The sequence below is a fragment of the Zophobas morio genome, unplaced genomic scaffold (genome assembly GCF_036711695.1).
Source record: "Zophobas morio isolate AGI-343-1 ecotype UQ-CSIRO unplaced genomic scaffold, CSIRO_AGI_Zmor_V1 ptg000014l, whole genome shotgun sequence".
NCBI classification, from domain to species: Eukaryota; Metazoa; Arthropoda; class Insecta; order Coleoptera; family Tenebrionidae; genus Zophobas; species Zophobas morio.
The window spans coordinates 23,379,912-23,392,842 of record NW_026972119.1 but is presented as its reverse complement, the minus strand read 5'-3'; the positions used below and the strand labels follow the sequence as shown (position 1 = coordinate 23,392,842).

Genomic DNA, 12,931 nt, shown 5'->3' with positions numbered 1-12,931 from the left:
AAATTTAAAAAAAAACGGAAACGAAAAATTGAAATAGAAAACTCGAGAAACTCAAATCGAAAAATTGCACATTTCGACTCATTTTCTGCGATTTTAGAAATTCAAGTAAACACATTTTCCTGTAGATTTTGGGCCGCAGAAGTCACTTTCTTCGATAACTCCAACCGTTTTTCTAAAATCGTCCATTGAAATACCGCAAATTTTAAAAATTTCAAAAAATTCGAATTTCACATCGAATATTCCGAAAATATTGCCATAAACAAGTTATATTTCTGGAATCAGCACGTCAAGATCTATAAATCTGATTTTTTGAGAATTTTTAGACGACTTCTAAAAATTAAATTTTCCACTATCTACACCCTTTTCTATTTTAAAATTTTCTAGTTTTCAGTGTTTTTAGTTTTCACTCTCCCTGATTTTACTCTTTTATTTTTCTATTTTTCAATGTTTTGATTTTTCACTGTTTCGCTTTTACGATTTTCCATTTTTTAATTTTACAAGTTTTTGAATCAATTTTTAAATCTTCAATTTTTCGATTTTGCCACTTCTCGATTTTTTCGTTTTTTCAATTTTCGCTGTCAACATGTTTATAATCTGTTTTTTTATTTTTTCATTTTTCAATGTGTTGGTTTTTAAATTTTACATTTTCATTTAATTACTCGATTCAACATTTTTTTGATTTTTTGTTTCCTATATATTTTAATTTTTCGTTTTCTCTTATTTTTTTAATTTTTCGATTTTTAATTTTTCAATGATTCCTCTTTCGGTTTTTGGACTTTTTAGTTTCTCGATTTCCCTATTTTTCTATTTTCCAATGTACTGATTTTGCACTTTTTCAGTTTCCCAATTTTAATCTTTCGATTTTTGAATTTTTCGTTTCTTCAATATTTCAAGTTCAGGTTTACAGTTATATACATTTTTTTTACCAAAAAGTTGTGAAGTTAGAAAATTAAAAATCGGAAAAACTGAAAAATCGAAAAACTGAAAAAACTAAAAATTGCAAAATCGAAAAGGTGGATAATCGCAAAATTACAAATCGAAGAACTGAAGAAACGGAAAATTGAAACATTAAAAAACCAATAAATGAAAAAGATTTATATTGATAAATGGAAAAATTCTAAAATCGTAAAATTGAAATAATGAAATATTTTTAAAGTTATAATTATTATTACGTATTTAAAATGAAAACAAGAAAAACTACAAATCAAAAATTGAAGAAACGAAAAACTGAAAAAATTAACAATTAAAACACCTAAAAGTTGAAAAATCGAAAAATTAAAAACCGAAAAATTGAAAAATCCGAAACGAAAATTTCCACTCCGAAAACAAATTATAAAACCAGAACTGAAGAAACGAAAAATTGGAACAGTGAAATATTAAATACCAAGAAACTGAAAAATTGAAAAAAATTAATGAATCGAAAAACTGGAAAGAGAAAATACGAATCGAATCGAAAAATTAGAAAACACAAACATTTGTAGAATCGAAAAATTAACTTGAAAAGTGAAAAATGGAAAAATTCTAAAATCGTAAAATTAAAAAACTGATTCATTTTAAAAATTACATTTATTATAACACTTAAAATGAAAATTACAAAAATTGCAAATGAAAACTTGAAGAAACGAAAAATTCAAAAATCGAGAAACTGGAAGCTCTAAAACTAAAAAAAAAAACGAATAATTAAAACACCTAAAAGTTGAAAAATCAAAAAATTCAAAGATTGGAAAATCCAAAAATTCAAATATTCCATACTAAAAAAAATTAAATCAGAACATTGGAAAACCAAAAAATGAAAAAAAAAAATAAAAATCCGAAACGAAAAATTGAAGAATTAAAAGCTCGTCAAACTGCAGAATAATCGAAAAATTTCCGAAGCTAAAAATTGAAACACCTAAAAATTGGAAAATCGTAAAAATGAAAAATTTAAAAATTAAAACTCGAAAAATTGAAGCAACGAAAAATTAAAAAATTAAATTGAAAAAATGCAAATCGAAAATTTGAAGGAATGAAAAATTAAAGAATCGAAAAATTGAAAAAACTTAGAAACTGCAAAACCAAAAAAAAAACGAAACATTTTAAAAATCGCAAATCGAAACATTGAAGAAACCAAAAACTGAAAAAATTAAAATTTAAAATATGTACAAAAAATTATGAAATCGAAATTTAAAAAAAAAACGAGTAACTGAAAAAAATTAAAAAAACAGAAACGAACAATTGAAACTCGAGAACTCAAATCGAAAAATTGCACATTTCGACTCATTTTCAACGATTTTCGAAATTCAACTAAACACATTTTCTTGTGGATTTCGGGCCGCAGAAGTCACTTCCGGCCTCATTTCTTTGATAACTCTAACCGTTTTTCCAGAATCGCCCATTGAAATATGGCGCTTTTTGAAAATTTCAAAAAATTCGAATTTCACACCGATTATTCCGAAAATATTGCTCCATGATCATAAACAAGCTACATTTTTGGAATCAGCACGTCGGGATCTATATTCTTGAATTTTTTCAAAATTTTTAGACGACTTTTTCAAAAATGAAATTTTCTACCCATTTTCGACGATTTTTCAAATGTAACTGAATGCATTTTCTTGTAGATTTCGAACTCCAGACCTCATTTCATCGATAACTCTAACCATGTTTCCAGAATCGCCCATTGAAATATCATAATTTTTAAAAATTTGAAGAGATTCCAATTTCACTCCGAATATTTCTATTGCTCCGTGACCCTAAAGACGCTATATTTTTGGAATCAGTTCGTCAAGATGTATAACCCTGAATTTTTTGAAAATTTTTGGACGACTTTTTCAAAAATCAAATTTGCTACCCTTTTCTATTTTAAAATTTTCTAATTTTCAGTGTTTTTACATTTCACTCTCTCTCATTTTAATCTCTTTTATTTTTCAATTTTTCGGTTTTTCATTTTTGAATTTCCCGATTTTTTAATTTTGCAATGTTTTGATTTTTCACTGTTTCCCTTTTACCATTCATTTTTCAATTGTTCATTTTTCAGTATCTTGATTTTTCAGCTACTAAATTTTTCAATTTTTTGACTTTACAAGTTTTTGAATCAATTTTTAAATAAATCTTTAATTTTTCGATTTTGCCACTTGTCGATTTTTTGATTTTTCAATTTTTTTTTTGAAAAGTTGGAAAATTAAAAATCGAAAAACAATCGGAAAAAAATGAAAAATCGAAAAACTGAAAAAACTAAAAATTGCAAAATCGAAAAAGCGGAAAATCGAAAAATTACAAATCGAAGAACTGAAGAAACGAACAATTGAAACAATAAAAAATCAAAAATCGAGAAAATTAAAAATCGAAAAAATTAATGAATGGAAAAAACGTATCGAAAAATTGGAAACCCAAAAACTGTACAATTGAAAAATTATAAAGTCGAAAAACTGTAATACTGAAAAGCTGGAAAAATTGAAAATTAAATATCGAGAAATTAAAAACCGAAAAAGCGAAAAATTCAATAAATGAAAAAGATTTATCCAATAATAATTGAAAAATGGAAAAATTCTAAAATCGTGAAATTGAAGTAATGAAATATTTTTAAAATTATAATTATTATTACATATTTAAAATGAAAACAAGAAAAACTGCAAATAAAAAAATGAAGAAACGAAAATTTCAAAAATCAGAAATTGAAAAAACGAACAATTAAAACACCTAAAGTTGAAAAATGAAAAATCCGAAATGAAAAAATCCACACTGAAAAAAATTTATAAAACCAGAACAATGAAAAACTGAAAAATTGAAAAAAAAAAGTAAAAAAAGAATCGTAAAATTGAAACAGTGAAATATTAAATATCGAGAAACTGAAAAATTGAAAAAAATTAATGAATCGAAAAACTGGAAAACACAAACATTTGTAAATTCGAAAAATTATAGAATCGTCAAATTGTAAACTCGAAAACTGTAACACTGAAAGACTAAAAAATTGAAAAAGTAAATATCGAGACCTTGAAAAGTGAAAAATGTTTTAAAATCCAACAATTGAAAAACGGAAAAATCGAAAAATTAAAAAATTGATCATTTTAAAAATTATATTTAGTATAACATACTTATATTTAAATGAAAATTAGAAAAATTTGAACTGGAAGCTCTACTCAAAAACTCATAAAAAAACGAATAATTAAAGTTGAAAAATCAAACAATTCAAGGATTGGAAAAACCAAAAATTGCAAAATTCCATACTCAAATAAACTCAGAACATTGAAAAACTGAAAAATTAAAAAAAAAACCGAAACGAAAAATTGAAACACCTAAAAATTAAAAAAATTAAATTGAAAAAACAAAAAATTTAAAAATCGGAACATCGAAAAAAGAAATCGAAACGAAAACGTAAACGAAAAATGCAAATCGAAAATCGCTATATTTTTGGAATCAGCTCGTCAAGATCTATAACCCTGAATTTTTTGGACGACTTTTTCAAAAATCAAATTTACTGCGATGTATACCCTTTTCTATGTTAAAATTTTCTAGTTTTCAGTGTTTTTAGGTTTCACTCTCCCTCATTTTAATCTCTTTTATTTTTCAATTTTTCGGTTTTTCATTTTTCAATTGCCCGATTTTTCAATTTTTCAATGTTTTGATTTTTCACTGTTTCGCTTTTACCATTTTCCATTTTTCAATTTTTCATTTTTCAGTGTCTCGATTTTTCAGCTACTAAATTTTTCAATTTTTCGACTTATAATTTTAATCTTTCTATTTTTGAATTTTTCGTTTCTTAAATATTTCAGGTTCAAGTTTAGCTATATACATTTTTCAAAAAGTCGAGAAGTTGGAAAATTAAAAATCGAAAAACAAAAAATCGGAAAAAATTGGAAAATCGAAAAACTGAAAACAACTAAAACTTCCAAAATCGAAAAAGTGGAAAATCGAAAAATTACAAATCGAAAAAGTGAAAAATCCAATAAATGAAAAAGATTTGTGCAATCATTGAAAAATGGAACAATTCTAAAATCATAAAACTGAAAGAATGAAATACCTGAAAATTATAATTATTATTATTACATATTTAAAATCAAAAATCAGAAACTGAAAAAACGAGCAATTAAAACACCTAAAAGTTGAAAAATCGAAAAATTAAGAACCGAAAAATTGAAAAATTCCACACTGAAAAAAATTATAAAACCAGAACAATGAAAAACTCAAAAATTGAAAAAATATAAAAATAAAAAACCGAAACGAAAAATTGCAAATTGAAGAAAGGAAAAATTGGAACAGTGAAATATTAAATTAATGAATCGAAAAATTGGAAAAAAGAAAATACGAATCCAAAAATTATAAAATTCAACAAAAACTGGAAAACCCAAAAATTGAAAAATAAATCAAATCAGAACATTGAAAAACCCAAAAATTAAAAAAATAAATAAAAACGAAACGAAAAATTGCACATCAAAAACTGAAAATTGAAAAATTAAAAACTCGTGAAATTGCAGATCGCAAAATTGCCGAATCTGAGAATTGAAACACCTAAAAATTGGAAAATCGAAAAAATGAAAATTTAAAAATGAAATATTGAAAAATTGCAAATCGAAAATTGAGGCAACGAAAAATTGAAAAAATTTAAATTCAAAATCAAAAACTTAAAAAATCGGAACATCGTAAAATCGAAAAAAGAAACCGAAACGGAAACGAAAAATTGCAAATCACAAATTTGAAGAAACGAAAAACTGATTAAAAAAATTGGAAAATTTAGAAACTGAAGAACTAAAAAAACAAAAAATTGAAAAATCGCAATTCGAAACATTGAAGAAACCAAAAACTGACAAAATTAAAATTTAACATACAAAAAATTATAAAATCGAAATTTTTAAAAATCCAATACATAATTGAAAAAAAAATTTTAAAAAAACGTAATCGAAAAATTGAAATTGAAAACTCGAGGAACTCAAATCGAAAAACTGCACATTTCGACTCATTTTCAACGATTTTCGAAATTCAACTATTAAACACATTTTCTTGTAATTTCAAAAAATTCGAATTTCACACCGAATATTCCGGAAATATTGCTCCGTGACCATAAACAAGCTCTATTTTTGGAATCACCACGTCAAGATCTACATCCCTGAATTTTTTCAAGATTTGTGGACGACTTGTTCAAAAATGAAATTTTCCACCATGTATGCAAATTACGAACCATTTTCCACGATTTTCGAAATTTAACTGAATACATTTTCTTGTAGATTTCGAACTCCAGAAGTCACTTCCGACCGTATTTCATCGATAACTCTAATCATTTTTCCAGAATTGCCCACTGAAATATCAAATTTTTTTTAAATTTCAAAAAATTCGAATTTCACTCCGAATATTTCGATAATGTTGCTCCGTTACCATAAACACGCTATATTTTTGGAATCAGCACGTCAAGATCTATAACCCTGAATTTTTTTGAGAGTTTTTAGACGACTTTTCCAAAAATGGAAATTTTCCACTATGTATACCTTTTTCGATTTTGAAATTTTTTAGTTTTCACTCTCCCTGATTTTACTGTTTTATTTTTCTATTTTTCTATGTTTTGATTTCGCTTTCACCATTTTCCATTTTTCAAATTTTCAATTTTTCATTTTTCAGTGTCTAGATTTTTCAATTTTTCAATTTTACAAGTATCTGAATCAATTTTCAAATCTTCAATTTTTTTATTTCGCCACTTCTCGATTTTTTCGTTTTTTCAATTTTCGATTTGTCAACATTTGAATAAAATAAAAAAAAAATAAAAACAAAATTTTAATATTCCGTTGTTTAATTTTTCTATTTTTCAATATGTTGGTTTTTAAATTATACATTTTCATTTAATTACTCGAATCAACAATTTTCTGATTTTTCGTTTCCTGCATATTTTAATTTTTCGTTTTTTTTTTCTATTTTTATTTTAATTTTCGATTTCTCAATTTTTGATTTTTAAATTTTTCAATGATTCCTTTTTCGGTTTTTGGACTTCTTGGTTTCTCGATTTCCCCATTTTTCTATTTTTCAATAGTTTGGTTTTGCAAGTTTGCAGTTATATACATTTTTTTATCAAAAAGCATGAGAAGTAGAAAAATTGCAAAATCTAAAAAGTGGAAAATCGAAAAATTACAAATCGAAAACGAAAAATTGGAATATTGAAAAACCAAAATTCGAGGAACTGAAAAATCAGAACATTGAAAAACCGAAAAATTAAAAAAAATCGAAAACTTGCGAATCGAAAATCTGAAAAATCAAAAATTAAAAACTCGTGAAACTGCAGATCGAAAAATTGCCGAATCTAAAAATGCAAACACCTAAAAATTGGAAAATCGAAAAAATGAAAAATCGAAAAAATGAAAAATTTAAAAATGAAAACTCGAAAAGTTGCATATCGTAAAATGAAAGAAACAAAAAAAATAAAACACTGAAAAATTGTAAATCGAAAAACTGAAGAAATGAAAACCTAAAATTTAGAAACTGTAGAACCAAAAAAAACAAATTTTAAAAAATCGAATAGTTGAAAAAAAATATATAAACGGAAACGAAAAATTTTGGTAAATGATATATCTTCAATGAAAAAAAGGGTGGGTGGGCGGGGCTAAAATTACTAAGATAGAACTGAACAATATTAAGAGTAATCACTGAAATGAAGAGGTGGTGGATGGGCGGAGCTATTGCTTGCTTATAAAAAACTCTATAACAAAAGTTAAACTTAGCCCCACCCACCCACCCGTTTTCTCTTTTTTTTCTTCACCAATTTGATTATAATAATTATAATGATAATAACATATGATATATATAATCATAATTATTATGATTCGGAACCGAAGGAAGTTCCATCTAAATAACTTTATATCAATTTTTATTTGATCTACGAATCAAACAGTGCTGCCAACTGATTTTTTTATTCACCAAACGACCGGACTTCTTGACAAAAACAATTTGAAACAATTTTTAATCGTTTTGTTGGTGACATAATAACGTAAGACTTAAAATATCCCTAGAATTTGTGTCAACTTGCACATTTTAATTTTTGCGCCCGATAAAAAATAATCTAACAAACATTATTCACTGTTTTGTTAATAATAATAATACGTGCAGTGATTGTTTAGGTTGTTTGTTGTCTACGTAACGAGCAAACTATTAAACAAAAACACCAAACACTACCACGAATCGACCAAAGAAAATCCTGTTTAGCAAGACTGTAAAGTTAACCGATTTCACAACTTTTTCATAAATTATTCGCTGCTATAATATTTAAAACACGGTGTTTAATTGCTCGCAACTATGTTGCTGGGTGTTGATAACGCAAAAATTAAATTATTCAAATTAATGCTGCTACAATAAAAAGTAAAAAGGCGCCCATACGTAATCCCAAATTTAAATAAAAAACAGCGAAAAGTGAAAAGAGTGTTAAAAACATCTGCAATGTTTATGAATGTAAATGGTGCATTAGACACGCAATGTGCTCATACCCTGATTCATATTCCAAAGTAAATATTTGTTAATTCGGTCTTGACAAACACGCTTGTATAACACAGATTACCAAATTATGCGACTACATTTTATTAACAAGAAAATTCAGATGATACATTTAGTAAAAAACAGCGACATTTAAAGCTGTCTTGAAAAAAATCAAATACCTCCTATTAGATTCAATAATGTCAGTACTAGCTGCAGTAGCATTCACGCCTTCAACAACACACGGTGCAGCAGAGGGCAAGTGATTAACATTTTCGTCAGGGTTCTTTTGAATAACCATGCCATCAAGCCCTAACAAGTCATTTCTACAAAACAAACTTCCATTTCAAGCAAACTAGCTATGGGGAACTCACTTGGGCGACTTCTTCCTCCAACACAGACAGAACGCCAGCGACATTACTAAAGTTACCGAAATGCACCCCGAGAGAATAACTGTCCACATGACTTCACTCAGTCAAGATGGGCATTTCACATTTTCGGCGTGGGGCTAAGTAGGTCCCATTTTTGCACTAGGTTTTACGCACGATTTGAAGATAACTGAGATGGATTACATATTTATCAAAGTGCATGATTTTTTTCTATCATGCTTGTTGAGTGAAGAGCCAGATAGAGGTGAATATCGCGGCTAAGTGGAACACATTAAGTGAATTTTTGTATTGTGTTAATTTTATCGCGGCGTTATTTAAATCTTGAGCTCGACTATAGGACCATGCCAAATACCACAACCCCACCTTTTTGAGCGCTCTGGCACCGTTCTAAAACATCACCAAAACCACTAAATTTTGCTGTAAATAAATTTAACACCAACTCTGCATACCCTTTTAACCGAAAATATCCACACTGGGTGCACACGAACCCGCAAAACCCATGACACAAATCCGCAAAAGTCGGTCTTTTTTCCTTACAGCTTTGTTTACAAGTATGAATAATCGAAACGAACACTGAAGCAGTAAACCCACACTCAAGTACTCTACTTTTATGGCTACAATTTATGCAAGAGCTTCAAAAACGGTGGGTTTCGAATGCTTCATTGTGTGCCCCCATTTGTCAAAAATGTAAGGTTATGGTATGAACATGGTCCACTACGACTAATCGAATTCGAACTTTTGGATTATTAAGCACTCGGGCGATGAATTACACCTACAATACACCGTGGAATGTTTAAACACCATAACAAACACGCACTTTGCACAAATACATGCCAAATAAATGTCAAACGTACGTATGAAAAAAATGAAAGCAGTAGCGCTTGCGTACGATTACGGTTACGGCGTTGCTTTGCGATTTGAGGTTACAGAGTTGATTTGACGATGCTTCGTGGCACAGTGGCGTAACATGAATGAAATTTTATCGTGAATATAGACAATGCAGCACAGGAAACGTATAAATTAACCGAGAGTCTGGTTTTCAAGTTTCAAATTAACTTTAAAGAATCGATTGGTTGCTGGATATATATATATATATATACAGTTTTTCTAAATTTCATGACTACATCGTTGTCGTTTTTTCGCGATTCTTTTTGTCTTTTTTTGATCTCCTTTTTTTTATCGACCCTTCCTCAATTTTTTGGGATCTGTCTTTGTTGCCATTTCTTTTTCTCACCTGTTTTTTCGGCTTTTTTGTGATCTTTCTTTTGCATATTTTTGTCGCTCTTTATTTTGTTTTTTTTTTCGCATATTCTGTCGTTTTTTATCGTCTTTTTTTGCATCTCTTTCTGCTTTTGCTCGATTCTTTTTTGTATTTGAAATTTTCTTGCCGTCTTTCGATTTTTAAATTTCCGTTTCTTGATTTTCTGGTTTCTTTATTTTCGATTCTTCGATATTCGAATTTTCCAATTTTCTATTTTTCCAATTCTCGACTTTCTGATTTTTAAATCTTTGAATTTTCAAATTTTCGTTTTTTCGATTTTCCATTTTTCAAATTTTCGTTTTTTCGATTTTCCATTTTTCAAATTTTCCACTGTGATTTTCGAAGTTTCGATATTTTGAATTTTTGATCTTTCAATTTGTCGACTTTTCACTTCAAATTTTCAAAATTTCGAATTTTGATTTTTCAATTTTTCAAATTTTGATTCTCCGAATTTTCAAATTTTCATTTTTCCGATTTTTCCTTTTTCGAATTTTCAATTTTCTGATTTTTGAAACTTCGTTTTTTGAATTTTTGATCTTTCAGTTTTTCGACTTTTCACTTCGAAGTTACGAAATTTCGAATTTTGATTTTTCAAATTTTGATTCTTGGCATTTTCAAATTTTCGTTTTTTTAATTTTCCATTTTTCATATTTTTAACAATGCGATTTTCGAAGCTTCGATTTTTTAAATTTTTGATCTTTCAGGTTGTTCGACCCTTCACTTCGAATTTTCAAAAATTCGAATTTTAATTTTTTGATTTTTCAAATTTTAATTTTCTGAATTTCCAAATTTTCGTTTTTTCGATTTTTCCTTTTTCCAATTTTTGATTTTCAGATATTTGAAACTTGGATTTTTTGAATTTTTGATCTTTCAGTTTTTCGGCGTTTCACTTCGAATTTTCGAAATTTCGAATTTTGATTTTTCAAATTTTGAATCTTGGAATTTTCAAATTCTCGTTTTTTTCGATTTTCCATTTTTCAAATTTTTGACTATGATTTTTGACGCTTCGATTTTTTGAATTTTTGAACTTCCAGTTTTTCTACTTTTCATTCGAATTTTCAAAATTTCGAATTTTGATTTTTCGATTTTTCAAATGTTGATTCTCCGCATTTGCAAAATTTCCGTTATCCCATTTTTCTTTTTTCGAATTTTCGATTTTCTGATTTATGAAACTTTGATTTTTTGAATTTTTGATCTTTCAGTTTTTCAACTTTTCAAATCGAATTTTCGATTTTTCAAATTTTGATTCTCCGAATTTCCAAATTTCCGTTTTTTCAAGGCTTCGATTTTTTGAATTTTTGATCTTTTTCGAGTTTTTCGACTTCGCTTCTTCGAAAAATAGAAAATCGAAAAAACGGAAATTTGAAAATTAAATTTCGGTTTTTTCGATTTTCTATTTTTCAGATTTTTGGCTGTGATTTTCGAAGCTTCGACTTTTTGAATTTTTGATCTTTCAGTTTTTCGACTTTTCACCTTGAATTTTCAAAATTTAGAATTTTGATTTTTCAAATTTTGATTCTACGAATTTGCAAATTTCCGTTATCCCATTTTTCTTTTTTCGAGTTTTCGATTTTCTGATTTTTGAAACTTTGATTTTTTGAGTTTTTGATCTTTTTCGGGTTACTAGACTTTTCGCTTCTTCGAATTTTCGAAATTTCGAATTTTGATTTTTCCATTTTTCAATTCTTTGAATTTTCGATTTTCCGTAATTTCGATTCTTCCATTTTCGAATTTTCAACCTTTTCATTTTTCGATTTGTCGGAATTTCGAGTTTTTAATTTTTCAATTTTTCTTTTCTTAATTTCGGAATTTTCGATTCTCGATTTTTTATTCTTCTGTTTTTACTCTATTCAATTTTTTTAAATTTCGATTTTTCATTTTTCGAGCCTTCGATTTTCCGATTTTTCGAATTTTCAAAATTTTAATTTTTCGGATTTTCCATTTTTCGAATTTTCGATTTTCTGATTTTCTAAGCTTGGATTTTTTAAATTTTTTGGTTTTTCAGTTTTTTGACTTTTCACCACGAATTTTGCGAAATTTTGATTTTTCGATTTTTCAATTCTTTCAATTTTAGAATATTGAATTTCCGTGTTTTCGATTTTTCAACTTTTTCAGTTTTTCGATTTTCCGGATTTTGTAATTTTTAATTTCTCGATTTTCGATTTTTCATTCTTCTGTTTTTAAACTTCATAGTTTTTTTATTTTTCAATTTTTTAATTTTCGAACTGTTGGTTCTTCGATTTTTCAAATTTTCGATTTTCTGTTTTTCGATGCCAAACTTTTCGAACTCTTGATCTTACAATTTTCCGACTTGTTGCGTCATCGAATTTTCGAAATTTCGAGTTTTGATTTTTTGATTTTTCAACTCTGAATTTTCAAATTTCCGTGATTTCGATTTTTCGATATTCGAGTTTTCAATTCTCCGATTTTCCATTTTTCGTTCTTCTATTTTTGAACTCTTGAATTTTTTGACTTCTCGATCTTTTATTTTTCGAGCTTTCGATTTTCCGATTTTTAGAAATTTCGATTTTTCGGCTTTCCAATTTTTCAACTTTTGATTCTCCGAATTTTCAAATTTCGGTTTTCGGATTTTCGATTTTCCAAATTCTCGATTTTTAAATTTCCGTTTTTCGTTTCTTCTATTTTTCCTATTTCGAATTTTCGATTTTCTAATTTTTAAACTTCGATTTTTTGAATTTTTGATCTTTCATTTTTTCGACTTTTCACTTCGAAGTTACAAAATTTCGAATTTTGATTTTTCAAATTTTGATTCTTGGAATTTTAAAGTTTCGGTTTTTTTGATTTTCCATTTTTCAAACTTTTGACTGTGATTTTCGAAGCTTCGATTTTTTTAATTTTT

The 12,931-nt window shown here is 27.1% G+C and overlaps 1 protein-coding gene across 9 annotated transcripts in view; it reads right to left on the bottom strand.

Moving 5' to 3' along the window:
* LOC135128669 (uncharacterized) overlaps nt 1-9,695 on the bottom strand; it is a 33,990-nt gene extending 24,295 nt beyond the window's left edge. The window contains exons 1-3 of one of the 9 annotated variants that reach the window (XM_064055659.1): nt 9,260-9,695; nt 8,796-9,217; nt 8,604-8,747 (exon numbers count right to left, since the gene is read on the bottom strand). In XM_064055659.1, coding sequence (XP_063911729.1) covers nt 8,604-8,747; nt 8,796-8,884 — 233 coding nt within the window. In that variant the 5' untranslated portion in view covers nt 8,885-9,217; nt 9,260-9,695. Of the gene's footprint in view, nt 1-8,603; nt 8,748-8,795 lie in introns of all 9 variants that reach the window. The other 8 variants (XM_064055661.1, XM_064055664.1, XM_064055662.1 and 5 more) reach the window with 8 other exon arrangements.
* Nucleotides 9,696-12,931: the final 3,236 nt, after the last annotated feature.